The sequence below is a fragment of the Engraulis encrasicolus genome, chromosome 19 (genome assembly GCF_034702125.1).
Source record: "Engraulis encrasicolus isolate BLACKSEA-1 chromosome 19, IST_EnEncr_1.0, whole genome shotgun sequence".
NCBI classification, from domain to species: Eukaryota; Metazoa; Chordata; class Actinopteri; order Clupeiformes; family Engraulidae; genus Engraulis; species Engraulis encrasicolus.
In genome coordinates this window covers 8,037,534-8,053,160 of record NC_085875.1, presented here as the reverse complement: position 1 = coordinate 8,053,160, position 15,627 = coordinate 8,037,534, and the positions used below count along the sequence as shown (strand labels likewise).

Sequence of the window (15,627 nt, the reverse complement as noted above, 5' to 3'; positions counted from 1 at the left end):
CATCACCGGGTACTGACAAGTCAAGGGTAGCGTGAGTGAGCAATACAACAGCATATTGAAATTGACTGACTGACTCCAAGTGACCTTTGGATTCTTACCGCGCGAATAGACCAGGCGCGATGCGATTCAAGCGACAGAGTGCAGCAGCAAGCGATACGAGCGATTGAGGAGACTAGAGTATGTCCGTACAGGCAGAAGGCAAAGCATTCAAGCATTCCCATTGGCTGTGGTCACTGACCTCTATACAGTCATTGGCTGTCGCGGCTTGTCGCCGAACCGCGTCCAGTGTTTCCCACAGAAATTTTGGAAACTATGGGGGCAGCCGTGATTTTTTTTGTTTGGGGGGCATTTCACGCGGGCCATTTGGAGGGGTGGAAATTCACATGGCGCAAAACAATGAGTAAAGTATGACATTGGCGCATGGAAAAACTATAGGACATTTACCCATTTACCCATGACATGTATAGTACTGCATTGTCATTTATAGAAAAAAATGCAGTACAGTGAATCATTTCTGCTTGCAACACACTTTTCATTCGTCCCTCATGCAGGGGTCTATGCAATAACAATTTAAAAAAAATTTTTTTTTTTAACATTTTCGTAAACTATGGCGGTGCGCCATAGTTTCCTCGATGTATGGGAAACACTGGCGTCATAGAAAGTTGAAAAGATTTCAACTTCAAACTGTCGCGCTCGTCGCGCAAATCGCTCTAGTCTCCAGAATTGCTTTTGTCGCGCGACTCAATACAAAGTCAATTACTTCCGTCGCTTGCCTCGCTCAGATCGCCATTGGTGTATTTCTGCGGTTACGGTTGAGAATGGAGTAGCCTTGGCACTGTAGATGGAGGTAGTGCACATCTCATGCAAGTCATGACCAAATGCCACAGAAACACGAAGAAGGAGGGGAAAACGTTCCCCTTAGGAGACCAAACTTGAGCGCACTCCTCTGCATTTGATGGGCGGAGTTTGAATGATCTTACTCTAATAGAAGATGTTTGCTACAAGTATAATACAAAGAGGCTTGTGTACGTCTCCTGGTGATGCCATTTGTCTCCTTAATATGAAAGTCGACCCGTTAAAAGGCCATGCCAAATTTGTATGTTCGCTGAGGATTGTTAATAACTGTACTGACCACTAACAATGTCAGCCAACTTGGAAATGCATCAGACTAGCTCATCCTCGAAAAGTCTGAGCAGGCAGATCCAATAAATATATATACCTAGTTCTAAAAATATTAGATTGTATTGTATAAGGATAAGCTGTAGCTTCACTGAAGCTTACATGCATGTCACTACCTACACCTGAGCATAACAAATAAATAGGACAAATAAATGGGGCAACCATACATGGGCACCAATATGGCATCCACAAAATACCACAATGTGTCACCAGTGTACTTTTGTCACACACGTACACACACCTGAAAGAAATACATTAATCAAATACTGACAATCAATCCCCAGTGTTTCCTTACACAGACACACTACACACACAAAGCACACACACGCAAACACACACGCATGCACACGCCTGCACGTGCACACGCACGCGTACACACAACCCCCACACAAACACACCTTGTGCTGAAGGACGTTAGGCTTCTCATTGAAGCCCTGGCTGCACTGTGCACAGTATACCCTGGGGAGAGGGTAGGTGGTAGTGGTGGTGGAGGATGCTGATGATGACACTGGCTGTGGTGGAGGCTGTTGTGGTTGTGGCTGTCTCTGCTGCTGTTGTTGTTGTTGTTGTTGTTGTTGTTGGGGCTGGGGAACGCCGGGGGCTGGAATGTACTGTGCCAGCGCGCTGTGTGCGGCACTGAGCACCTGATTGACCGGGGGCACCTGGCCGTAGATGGACGGGGTCACGTAAGGGGGCAGAGGGTTGGGCGCGGGGTTCAGCATCTGGGTCAGGTGGGGGACTTGCTGGGGATTGGGGGGCAGCGGCTTTGCCTGCTGTGGCTGTGGCTGCTGATTCACCGTCTGTCCTTGCTGGGTTGTCACGGCAACGGTGGGGCTGCTGGTGCTGCCATTCATTTGGCTGGGAGGTGTTGAAGGGCTGCCCTTCTCCTGGAATTCACACACACACACACAAACACCTTGGAATCAATACAATCCATACATTTGATTTACACAAAAAATCAGTCTTAGCAGTCGTTGCTGTCTATTATGGAAAAGATCTCAATCATTACACAACTGAGCAAGCAGAGTGGGCAAATCAAATGCAATTACCCAAGGCGGGCACAAGAGGGTGCCACCAATTCACGTTTACAATTTTGCATACCTCAGAACTGCTGTGGTACTACTGCATTCAAATGACGACTAAAATACATTTAGAAATGTGCAATTGCCACTTCCACACTTCCAACACAATAACTAAAAACTTTTCAGCTAGCATCCAAAAATAGGCAAAAACATACTGATGGGACACAATTGACCCAGCTGCGGATGACTTGTTGTAGTGTATTGTCCAATGTCCACATACCTGGTATGTATTAACGCACTGAACAGAACAGAAGTTTCTGATGGCGCCATCTCCTGTGGCCAGGTGGTACTGCGGAATTTCCAGCTTCTTGCAGTATGTACATGGGAACTGGGTGCCTGAATCGGGCAAAGAGAGCATTACATTTAAACTTTTGTAAAATGTAAAAGACACACACAGACAAGCTCGCACACACAGTTTGGTCATTCTGACTAACATTTCAAGACACACATGCAACCCCCCCCCCCCCACACACACACACAAACATTTTAAGACAGAGACATGCAACACACACAGACACAGACACAGACACAGACTCGCACACAGACTCGCACACAGACTCGCACACAGACTCGCACACAGACTCGCACGCAAGCACACACACAGTTGTAAGCACCTGCTAGTGCGTGTGGTACGTTGCTGTTTTGTCGGCACTTGTTGGAGCAGAAGAGCTCGGTGATGCCCTGTGGGTTGACCCCCTCCAGCATCTGCTGGGCGCTGGTCCGGCTGTTGCACGAGGCGCAGTTGAAGATGAGCGTCTTGCGTTTCTGCCACAGGACACAAATAACGGTAAAGGTCAGACTGGAGGGGAGGCAGAAAGGGTCATAAAAGATAAAAAGCAAGATTTGTTTTAGTCAAGCCTATTATGCCCATTTCAAGATTGTGTTAAATAAACTTGTCTCAACTTGTCTTTTATGAAATTGAATTTTGTAAAATTGAAAGAAAAATGTCTGCACACTTAAATCCCCTTTGTGTTCTTTTTAATAAGAGGCCAAGCTTTCGGTCTACTGACCTTCCTCAGGGCTCAGTTCATGAAATTGAATTTTGTAACCATACTGTATCAAAACCCAGACATGTACCTTATCGTGGTTTTTGAGTAATGTTACACTCCTTAGTACAATTCTAATGACAGTCGGCATCAACACCTGATCTGAGCAACAATATCCTGTTTGTGGAGAGAGTGCAGTCCGAGCTGCAGGACTTGTGGTAAACAAAAAAAAAACTAAGTAGTTCTTTATACCAAACCAAAATATTTTTGCCTGCGAGTGGGTCTAGCCTCGGACAACGCCCCAATGCCCTGTATCTGGCAGACCAATCACAACACAGGAGATTTGTTTTGATTTGTTTTGAATCTTTGGATGCAAAGCGGACAGGGTTTTTGAGGGAGTGACGACAAAGCGCTGGCCAATAAGCACAGACACAGTTTGAAAAACAAACCTGTGTTTCCATCCTGTTCCAACCTGTGTTTCCATCAACAATCTTCCAATGTGTCATTCATCGGGGCCAGACTAAAGGGCACATGTACTCTCACATTTAGTCTGGTTAAATCAGGCTAGTGCCCACCTGTCTGTAGGAGAAGATGCAGTCGTTGCTGCAGAACTTCTTGAGCATGTCGTTGGCCTGCAGCAGCCGGAGCGTGCCGGTGGAGCGGGAGCAGTGGTTACCGCAGAACTCACACACGTTCACCGTCAGGTTGTTCACCACCAGGAAGCGCATGAAGCAGCGGTCGTTGCACAGCTTGTGGAGGGCGTTCTCGTGGTTCACTTCGTGCTCGATCTGTAGAAGGAAGGTTAACACACATGTGGAGGTTTGTGATAGGACATCGACTCAAAATACACCAGAGGCAGTGTCCAGCAAAGGTCTTTTAGATAAGGAATATTTTTCGGAAACCTTTAAGAAAAATACTAATCAGATCAATAATCCAGACAGCACAGAATTACAGAACATGATTTTACTACTTGCTACAAGTCTTGACTCTCACCAGACCCTTGTGTATTTCTGCTCAGCTTTGTGAGCTCACACGAGGGTCTGGAAGACCTCCACATTCGCCCTGCTCCCACACAGAAAAGCAGTAGAACCAATCAGGATCGCAGGATTTTCAGAAATTTGACTTGGTTAAAGTTTTAACGCGACACTTGATTCAGACTACAATGCACGCTCGCATCGGCTCAGTCATCGACGTTGATTCCGTAATTTAACTGTATTTTCAAATCTGTGAGAAGTTAAAGTTGCACCTCATTAAAACATTGACAAGTTGTTTCCCCAATCACATGCAAGGATTTAATGATAAAACCATGTCTTCGCAGACCAACACATATGGCGTAGCTCCAGATAAATGTTTGTGGAGCAGGGCGGAACCCATTCATCTGGTGAATCAGCTTAAAGGGACAGTTTGGTCAATTTCAACATGCAGTTGTATTGCTCACGCTACCCTTGACTTGTCAGTACCTGTTGATGCCACATTTTTCGGCTCAGCCCTTTCCGAAATATGAGCAATTCTAATGGGGGCAGCGTTTGTTTACATTTTTAAAAAATGAAACATAGGCCAACTCCAAATATTTTCCCAAAAGGTACTGCTGTTTGATAGTTGTCTGCTGATGTTTTATTTGGATGTTTTTGGGAATAAATAGAAATGTTTTTTGGAAATGTAAACAAAGAGCTGCCCCCATTACAATGACCAGGATCTCGGAAATGGCTGAAGAAGAAGAAAAAAAATCTCAGGCACTGACAAGTCCAGGGTAGTGTGAGCATTACAACTGCATGTTGAAATTGACCAATTGTCCCTTTAAGCCAGAGTGGGTTGGGGATTTCCAATACGTAGCCTAGCCGAGTTAGCCCCACATGAAGACAAGGTAGGGTCTAGAAACAAGTCATTCAGATCCTTCCCAAATCCCAGTGAAAAGCTAGCCAGACACTTGTCCCATGGTTGACTTCCAACGGAGACAAGACATGGGAGGTGCACAGCGAGCATGACCCAAAAGACAATTGATGCAGGAGCAGGATACAAAAGATAAAAAAAATATCCGCACACTGTCACAGCAAGGGGGCTTCTGCGGAGTGCAGATATTTTCTCTTTTTCCTTTACTTACAATGGCGACCTTCCGGCAGATGCTGCAGGTGCCGAGGTCGCCGCCTGAGGGGGCGGGCGGGGCCTTGGGAGGGAGGGCGCTGTTCTTTTTGGCCTCCAGGCACGCCCGGCTGCAGAACTCTCGCACCAACCCGCCCACCGGCGCCTTGATCAGGTCCTTCATGTTGGTAATCTGCCTTTATATTGAATATAGAGAGTACGAGTGTTAGAGTTAGATTGTACTTTATTGTCCCCAGAGGAGAAATTTGTCTTTGGGCTTCAACAATCACTGCATATCATTCAGTACTCACTCACATACACATACAACATAACATACGTTGAGGGGCCAGCCACAGCTACTGAAGGGTCTGAAAGGGGCTGTGAGACTGGCTCTGTTTTGACTGTTGGTTTGAGCTTCATGTAGCAGTTCCTGCAGACGCGCTGACCAATCCTCAGGCTGAGCGTCGGATGATGCTCTATGGCACCCTCAGGCAGATCTCTCAAACCACGAGTTATTCTTTTACGATGGCAAGTGAAAGGGTCCGAACATTTTTGATTTAAAAGGCTCAAAGAATGCCTCTTTGAAGACATGGTGAGGTTCAATGCTGCAGTAAACCTGAGCAACCAAGTCCAATGCATCTGCTTTAAGTCGAGTGCACCCAACAGCAAGCCCGTTAAGTAGACTGATCACACCTGCACTTGCATACCATTTACCTAATGCAATCAGTTAGTAACACCTGGGTCAATCTGTGACATCAGACAAGTGTCAGGTGGGGTACTCATGTCAGGTGGTGTACTCTTCCCTGACACTATTCTATGGTACTACTTTATTTACAACCAATTTTAAACCTTTATGCCGCATTATCTTTTAATTGAATAAAGAACCAAACACCAGCATTTCAGGTGTTGTTCATGGCATTGCAGGCTACGTTAAGACAAGGATCTGGCCATTTTAAAATATACGTTTTTTAGATATTCATTTTTTAATTTTTCAATTAATCATAATTCATATTCTGAGGGTTGTTGTATTCCAAGCTGATTGTGTAATTTGTAGAGCCAGAAAAGAGCTTTCAAACAACACCACAGACATCTTTTTGTGAGTAACACTGACTGATATAATCAAGGCTGAATGTATAGTGTCCTACCCTCATATGTGAACCTTTCCTTGTCTGTTTCTCCCTTAATATTAGTGTCAGATTCAAACCAATGCAGTTCTGGGGTGCTACCTTGCCACTAAAAAGGCATACCAAGTATGATTTTAATCTGTGTCGGTCGGGTCCCAAGGTGTCTGATTTCACGTGAAATGACCCCATAGAGAACACAAGAAACGTACAAACATAGAAAACACAAAACATAAAAAACATAAAAACCTGTGCACTCCCTTCACATGGCATGTCTATCTTTCTTATGTCTATACAGCGTCAGTGGCAATAACAAGAAGAGAACGCTGTTACCTACCGCTTAGGGACAAACATTACATTGATAACTTCCCTTTATGTTGGTAATCTGTATTTACGATGAGTATACCGTACAGCATCAGTGATACTACACAATTCCAATAAAGCTTTTTAAGCGCAGCGCTACAAAATGAATCTGAGCACCACAAATTGATCCGTTAATGTACACGTTAATACACGTAATACCTGCATTGTCCCCCCCCCCCTTTTTGCCTGTAGCATCATACAATGATGCTTAGTCTGTGGGAAACCCTGTAGTCACTTGCTAGCCTGATTATCATCGACTTTCAAATCTCTGTTTGAGACTTTGCCTGACTCCATGTATAACAACTCACATTTCCCAAACGGCGTTGTTGACCCACCCCCAAGGCTGTGCCGAAGTTTAAACAAAACATTTTCTTAGAATGTCTCTGCTTAAACCACGTCACCGCCGAGCACACGCCTCTACCCAGGGCCGTTGGAGCTACTCAAAGTTGATTGGTTCTGAAACAAAGTGGGTGGAGTTCCCAATTTTTACAGAGCTCAGGAACTATACGTGTATTGCTCGTGGCCTGACTAGAAGCATCGCCGAAGGTCTTGCGTCACTAGGAGGGCATAGCCTGGCTACTCACTTGCGTCAGGTAGTGCAGTTAGAGGTACAGGTACTCACTTGCGACAGGTAGTGCAGTTCCTGACCCCCAGAGTGGGCTGATCAATAGTAGGTCTTTGCCCAGCAGTTTGGTGGAGCACAAGGGAGGGAGGAGCAGCAGGCGGTAGCCGTAGTGTTGGTGGGGGTGCAATGAGCGAGGGGCGCGGGGCTGGAGGGGCCAAGGCCGGGGCTGAGGCAGAGGCAGCTGCGAAGGCCCCCGTTAGACATGGTGTGGAGCAGAAGAGTTGGTTGGAGCCCTTGGAATAGAATAGAATAGAATAGAATAGAATAGAATAGAATAGAATAGTCTTTATTGTCATGAACGAAGAGAAGACACCGGAGCAGCTCAGATGGGATACTTTTTCTTTTTTAATTCAAGTGCACAACATGTTAGGGACTAACGTTTCGATGGCAAGCCATCTTCATCCCTAACATGTTGTGCACTTGAATTAAAAAAAGAAAAAGCATCCCATCTGAGCTGCTCCGGTGTCTTCTCTTCATTCAAGATTACCTGCCACCCTCCCATTGATGCACCAGATGTAAAAACAGAAGCGAGTGGAACCCCTTTTTTGTCTTTATTGTCACTATTATTCACATGTACAATCTCCACCATAGCCTACTGTAAGAATAATGATAAATCCCTGCTTTTAAAATTGTTATTACCATCAGTAAAAAATGTATTCAGTACAGCTCTGTGAGCTCTGCAGAAAGTTCAATAGTTCAGAGAAAGTTCAGAATGCGCTCCTCTCTTCCTCTCCCTTTGGCCATGGTATAAAACCTTACTACTCTTGTCAGTGTCTGTTCATTGCAACTGTATACAAAATTGTCTACATTTTCTTGATACCAACATATTCACTATGAGACTGAAAGCACTCACATCCGTGCAGACATTAAAGGGATCAGCACAGATCAGCACATTGGGCTATTTACAAAAGGTGTATATAAACACAGGGGGCTATTAATATCACACTATAGAAGAAGAAAACCTTTATAGTGCAAAAGAAAAACCACAAAAGAAAAAAAAAACACGCTAATACCGGTACCCATAAATCAATTAGTAATTGCAAATTGATGTACAGGCAATGAAAATGCTTCTTAGATAATAAAAAAAAACATTTAATCCATGCAAGAGTTGCATTATTGGTGGTTGCACCTCGCTGATGTCTCCTACTAAAAAAAAACATGCAAGTCGTGCACCAAGCTCACCTTGCGCTGGAAGGCCGTCTGGCCGCGCTGGAGCACCTTGGCACAGCCGGAGCAGCGGATGAGGAGCAGGGAGGCGGCGATGGGAGGCATAGGGGGAGGTGCCAGGGCCTGGGGGAGCAGGGCTACTGTGGGGAGGCGCGGGGGAGGAGGCAGGGGGGCCAGGGCTGGCAGTGGCGGTGGCTGCTGCTGCTGCTGCTGCTGCAGCTGGGCCATTGGTGGTGGAGCTGGTGGTGAGGAGAATGTTACTGTACACACATTGCAAATGTATATTTTAGAGATCAGGCATTTCATTATGCTTTTATGCATTTTACACATGCTGCCTATATGTAGTCAAGTCAAAGTTTATTTGTAAAGCACTTTTAAAACAACAAGAGCAGTTGACCAAAGTGCTAACAGGAAGGTCTAAGTAAAGACTTGAAACAACATGGAACAGCACAGACAAAGAGACCCATTATATCATTTTAAACTTTGTGATTTTACACATTGTTCTTTTCTTTTATTTGTTTTTTGTTTTGTATTTTTTCTTTGTTTAATTTAAATGTCTAAAAGTATCCATCTTATCTGCTTATGGCCTCCCTGACCCAGCATTTTTCAGCCCAAGGTCACTGCTAGAGCGACTCCCCCAGAACAGCAAGCCATTCAGTTAACCGACAAGCTAATGTTGCCTTCCCCACTCCCATTGACACTTTCAATTGTTGACTCTGTCAGAGACCTACCCAAGGCTGTCTCCATGGTAACTACGATTGAGCTCACAGTAAAGACGAAATATCTGCCAGACTGCTTGAATGACTCTTATTTATTGTAGAGATAGTGACATTTTGAATCTCTAAAATGAATTCAAACTGAGCAAAACCAAGTTTGATTCCTTTGCACAGCATGCCTAACATAAAGTACAAAGTTTAGAAATTGGTAGTAAAAGGTATTATGATGGGGCAGATGACAGTGTGTGTGTGTGTGTGTGTGTGTGTGTGTGTGTGTGTGTGTGTGTGTGTGTGTGTGTGTGTGTGTGTGTGTGTGTGTGTGTGTGTGTGTGTGTGTGTGTGTGTGTGTGTGTGTGTGTGTTTAGGCCTCACTTGTACCTGCGGAGTTGCTGGGTCCGCCACTGACTGAGAACACAGCACTGATGCGAAGCTGTTCTGAACTGCATGTCTCCATATTCTGCAGAAGACAAACAGCTCTATGAAACACTGTTTTAAACCAACAATCAACCTGTGGACTCTCTGGGTTGTTGTGCTTTCTGCATAAAACAACAACATGAAATTAACAAATCAAATCAGTCAATGAGTTAGTCAGTTCACAAATTAATGACTTAATTGCTTGATTGAGTGAGTGAATGAATGAATGAATGCTTAATTTGATCCATCTACCTAGGTGTAACTTTCTTTCAGCATCACTGAAATGACATCAATAAAAAAAAAACAAGCTAATAAATAAACAGCACGCAAGAAACTCAGAAATAAACCCCCAAAACATCATGATGGTCGCTGTGCTGACCTCAACCTGGTCCAGCTCCTCCTTGATGCGGCTGATGGAGGACTGTGGCTGGAGGGCGGCGTCGTAGCCCTCGTCTATGGGCTCGTCCTTGATGCTCATCCTGGGATCGAGGCCCTGCTCTGGGTCACTCAGGCCGCCGGGGTCCATGTCACCACCACCACCACCACCGCCGCTGACACCACCAACGTCAGCAGGAGAGGAGGAGGAGGTACGGGGAGAGGGGGGCTGGGGAACAGCTGAGTCCTGGGGGGGGGGGGGGGGAGTTAACCAAATCACTGTTTTGAATTTACGTGTGGGCCTACAGAAAACAACTGAACTTCAGGTTTTATATCACATTTTTATTTTCCAACAGGTGAAGATAAACCTCACTACTAAATCATAGGAGTCGAGTGCTACAACAAAGGTAATGCTGTTCGGTTTGAAGACTGTAAGCTTGACAGTCAGTCACAGGTCTCTGATACAGTGCTCTTGCTCACCCCCAACCCACTTTGACTAACAAATGTTCTGCTGGAAAACACTGAATATATCAGTGCAAACACTGGGACATAAAATGAGGGCATATTTGGACAGCCTAGATTGTCTTCCCAAAAAAATAAAAAGATATAGGACATGTATGTGGCATTTATAGTGGCCTAGATAAACCACTTGGAAATAAATGATAGCAAAAAGAAAACCCAAAACTGGCCCAAATGAGTTCACATGAATAAGAAGACTAGTGCCACTACGTGTACAGCAAATGCTTTCACATTTCCCATACCTCTGTTTGGGGGCCTCCCTCAGGAAAATGTGATTGGTGCTGGTCGACTCCTAGAAAACAATAGCAGTACGTGAGCAAATGATGTGTACTACTTGTAGAGAACACACTGGAAAGATGGGAATGGTACAGAAACAGAGAAACAGAGACAAAGTCTTTCTGTTCAAATGTTGCACAATTGATAATTTTTGGATTTTAACATCTGATTCTTTTCAGCAGATGAACCTTGACGCTCTCAATGAAAGTCTCAAAAACAAACTTGCTTCTACTTCAATTCGCTGCTTGAAACAACCTTGCCCTTTTATGGACAAGAGGGGGCGTGGCTACCTAATTGTCAAAAAGAGGCACCTGTAACTAATGGGCCAGGCTATAAATTAGTCATCAGTAATTAACAATTAATAGTCACTTGGTCTTGAAGTTGCTGCTGAAGTTACCCTTCAGTTACACATAAATACTGTCCAGAACAAGACCAATGAATTAGGTCATAAATGTGTAGTACTGCCACAGACGCGGCGGGCCTTTCTCAAAACCTAGGACAGTGTCCTTCCAAGTGTATCAGCCTAATTAGTCACGTCCAGTGATTGGATACTCTTTGGTGAACTCTACAGAATATCCAATCACTGGGTGTGACTAATAAAGAGTATCCAATCACTGGGTGTGACATATTAGGCTGCTACACTTGGAAGGACACTGTCCAGGGGCTGTTCACTCACGGAACTTCCTATTAGCCACAATTGGCTAACCCTAACCACGGGACAGTGCAAAATGAATGGGTGTCAATGGAGTTTTTTACCATTATAATTTTTGTGATTTTTTATAATTTTTTGTCCTGAAATATGAATATTAAGTTCGAAGCTAGAAATAATAAGACCCCATTTGAGTAGCGTTTCGATTATTTTGCGCCACTAGATTATTATATACTGGGTCACAAAGCTCAATTTTTATGGGGCCAAACCCATAAACATTAGCACGATGCTAGCGAGTACAGGTTGAAATCTTCTAACCAGCTGTAAAACTACACACCTGAACGATTTGTCAATACAGCCTATTGTTAAACAACAGTCATAGTGCTTACCAGGAATGTTTTGTTGATAATATTTGTGACTGGAAATGGCAGTAGCAATGTATTTAGCATGGGTTCCCCTTTCCATTCCATACATTTTCCCAGATGAAAGACTGGCCTACGCTCGTTACTGCAGAATGCATGCAAAGCTAACTGGCTACAATGGGAACCAATGAGACTGAGCCTTCTCCCCTGTGTTCTAATTTCTCTGCACTGTCCTAGGTTTTGAGAATGGCCCACCATCTCCAAATCACTTTCTTCTTCCACTTCAGTCAGTGCTGGTGGCATGGGAAAGTGCAATACCCCCACCACCAGGGCTGGAGTGTGTAACAGGTCTGATGACACAGTGAATATTTGACAGCTGTCATTAATTATGCCCTACAATTAACACTGACCAACAGCTGTAGTTAATTTGGCCACAAGCTCAACAATAACAACCAGACATCCTCTTTGAACTGGAGCCGGAACTCGCAGCCGCTCGCACCCACCCACATAGCCATACGCATGAACGGCGTGACGTTTTCCATGTACGTTACGCCCGTTTGTGGGGGAAAACAGCCAATGCAAGTCAATTGGTGGTGTTGGGAGAGAATAAACGAAAGACATGGACCTGTAGACTAGCGTTGTTCACGCGCAACATGACGAAAACGTGTCGTGTTGCCGGCTGTTCAAATAATATAGCCAGACAGCCGTGGCTGAAGCATGGACTGTGTTCATTTAGGCTAGCCGATGTAGCATATAAGTTAATGAGACATTCGGTTTGCTTTCCCCCACAAAGGGGCGTAACGCTAACGCACATTTACGAGCAAAGTACCCGGATGGTCGTTCATGCGTATTCCAATTCCTCCAACATTTTGATATGCCCATGCGGAACCGAAGTCACTTTTGTCATCCACCATGGCGTCACACCCACAATGCAATTCCAATTTCCCCGACGGGTAAGTCTGCAGACACGGTGGATGGGCAGTGGGTGTGATGCCATGATGGATAAAAATCGTGACCCCAGAAACTCCCCAGATAAAGAAGGTGACTCCCCTTGCGGCTGATGGGTTACGTGGCGCTATTCCGACATGTCGCTATTCCGACGTTAATGTCTATTGTCGGAATACTGACACGTTTTCCACCGTCCGCCGCTATTCCTACATGCCGCTATTCCGACAACCCTATCCTTAACCCTAACCCTAACCCCTAAAAAGTGTCGGAATAGCGGCATGTCGGAATAACGCTATGTCGGAATAGCGATTGCCCCCCGCGGCCATGAGGTACCGGCACTACGCTTCGATGACGTAAGTAAGCCATTCTATCTCTACTATCCTTGGTCCACAACTCCAATTTTGTGACATGTGCCTTCTTGTCTGTTCCTTTCTTTGGTTACACACAGTCAGAGGGAATTACCCAAAGCTATGGCCCACCATTAGTTTCCAATGTTACTTCAAGATTTGTAATAGAACTGTTAGGACATAAAACCACTGGTGTAGTGCCATTTCTACACACTGACTGAAATACAGATAGGACACATCTTGCATTCTTGCATGAAAAAAAACAAGTGATACACTACAATATGAGTTTCTTAGATAGAGGGTAGCGGCGCAAACACTGAAATAAGTCAGGACTGTCCTTTTCAAGTGTGGTGGATTGAAGTGTATTTTATAGGCAAATATGTGGGGCTATGAACACTGATCGAGTCATGTCATTAGCACTTATTATTCCTGAAACGCTATTAATGCCTTTAGTCATTCGAAGGGCAGCTCAATCAGACTCTCTCTTCAATATAGAATAATCAAATATGTCAACCCCAAGATAATAGCGTAAAAATACCCTGCCAGATATTGCAGCCAACCAGTAGATTGTAATGACCAAAGAGGCTTGAGACAAGAGGGCTTGCTCACGTCATAACAGCATAGTATGAAATGATGGCGAGGGGAGTACGGAAATTTTATTCTTCTTCTACGGTCAGTATTGGAAGCATCAGGGAAACGCATTGAGGCAGTCGGTTCATATGCAAAATAGGGAGGCGGAGCACTCGGAGGGTCACAGGCAGCCTCAAAATGAATGGCAGTGAACGAGAAGCCAGCGTATTGAAGGATAAAACTCGCTGTTTTGAACTTGTAATCGTCCGGGGAAACTTCCTTCAAAGTTCACAGCCTGCCTCGTGAATTCAGGGAAATGACAAAAAAGTGGGACAAGCATACGTACATCCAGATGACCACGAGCACTTGTAGAATCCACAGTCCCCCCCTATCAGCTCAGTTTGACAGCGAGCGGGGCATTCGGAGGGTACACTATTTACAGCCTTCTCGCTATTTAACCCATGCCTGCAGTTAGGGGCGCTGTCGAGACGAGAGCGCAGCCCATTCATTCTGAATGTAGTCTGCAGTCCTCCGTTGGCGCCCCTACAGTGCAGTACCTGGCGAGTGGAACCTCTCGTAATAGAACTTCTCCGAGAGCGTGTTGACAGCTGTCAATCTGAGATGATAGGGGGGACTGTGGATTCTACAAGTGCTCGTGGTCATCTGGATGTACGTATGCTTGTCCCACTTTTTTGTCATTTCCCTGAATTCACGAGGCAGGCTGTGAACTTTGAAGGAAGTTTCCCCGGACGATTACAAGTTCAAAACAGTGAGTTTTATCCTTCAATACGCTGGCTTCTCGTTCACTGCCATTCATTTTGAGGCTGCCTGTGACCCTCCGAGTGCTCCGCCTCCCTATTTTGCATATGAACCGACTGCCTCAATGCAATGACACTTCCGCGAGGGTCGGAGTGTGGAACAGGTCATAGAACAGAGTGACTGTTTGTCAGCTGTCCTTAATTACCCCCAGCAATTATTGCTGACCAACAGCTGCCGTTAATTTGGCCACAAATTATCCATCATGGTAGGGCTGGGCAATATGACGATATTTATCGTTATCGTGATATAAAAGTGACCTTTCTCCTATATCGTTAATATCGTATTAGTAATTTTATCAATTTTATACAATTGAATATCATTTAAATACATTTCATGTTGTCACAATACACACTATAAGTTCATGTAACTGTAAAAAATAAGAATAAAAAGATCCATTTTAAAGAGGTTGTTTTGTTACATGAAAAAACAAAGAGCAAATAAAGAGAATAACTGAAAACGTATGTAAGCTTAATTGTGCTATATCGTGATATCGTTATAGTGATGTAAAGTAATCCATATCGTGATGTAGCTTTTTTTCCATATCGCCCAGCCCTACCTCATGGTGTCGCCCCCACTGACCATGCGCAAGGGAGTACGGAATTGCACCCACTGACCAATGACCATGCACAAGGGTGTTAATTTTCCATCCACTCGTGTCCTCAGGCAACGCCCCCGTACTACACTGTGGCCAATGCATTTCCCCCCCAAGAGTTCTTCTGTTGAGTTTCTTTGGTAATGACTAAGCACTGAGGAAGGCTAGATCAGCTACACATTGAAGTGACTTGTGTTGACAAGAGGAAAAAGTGGACAGCTTTTCATTTTCAAAACCTGAGATTACTACACGGGCACAACAAAAGCAGCGTCTGAATGTGTTACTGGACAGTTTCAGAGCAGCACGGGCAAGAGCGGCAATATACAGTAGAAGTACAGATACAAAGCATGATGCAAGCATTCTGACCACTTCCACGCATGGGGCCTACTAAGAAGCTGGATCCGGAGTAACACAGGTTAAGTTAAGAAGTAAATCATC

At 44.7% G+C, this 15,627-nt stretch overlaps 1 protein-coding gene across 3 annotated transcripts in view; it reads right to left on the bottom strand.

The window, feature by feature from the left end:
- The window catches only part of si:ch211-266o15.1 (zinc finger MYM-type protein 4), a 63,513-nt gene that overhangs the window by 44,281 nt on the left and 3,605 nt on the right, over nt 1-15,627 (bottom strand). For 2 of the 3 annotated variants that reach the window (XM_063183581.1, XM_063183583.1), the window contains exons 5-14: nt 10,869-10,918; nt 10,112-10,354; nt 9,697-9,775; nt 8,618-8,862; nt 7,433-7,668; nt 5,349-5,523; nt 3,823-4,035; nt 2,876-3,026; nt 2,482-2,597; nt 1,578-2,066 (exon numbers count right to left, since the gene is read on the bottom strand). In XM_063183581.1, coding sequence (XP_063039651.1) covers nt 1,578-2,066; nt 2,482-2,597; nt 2,876-3,026; nt 3,823-4,035; nt 5,349-5,523; nt 7,433-7,668; nt 8,618-8,862; nt 9,697-9,775; nt 10,112-10,354; nt 10,869-10,918 — 1,997 coding nt within the window. The remainder of the gene's footprint in view (nt 1-1,577; nt 2,067-2,481; nt 2,598-2,875; nt 3,027-3,822; nt 4,036-5,348; nt 5,524-7,432; nt 7,669-8,617; nt 8,863-9,696; nt 9,776-10,111; nt 10,355-10,868; nt 10,919-15,627) is intronic. The other variant, XM_063183582.1, reaches the window with a different exon arrangement.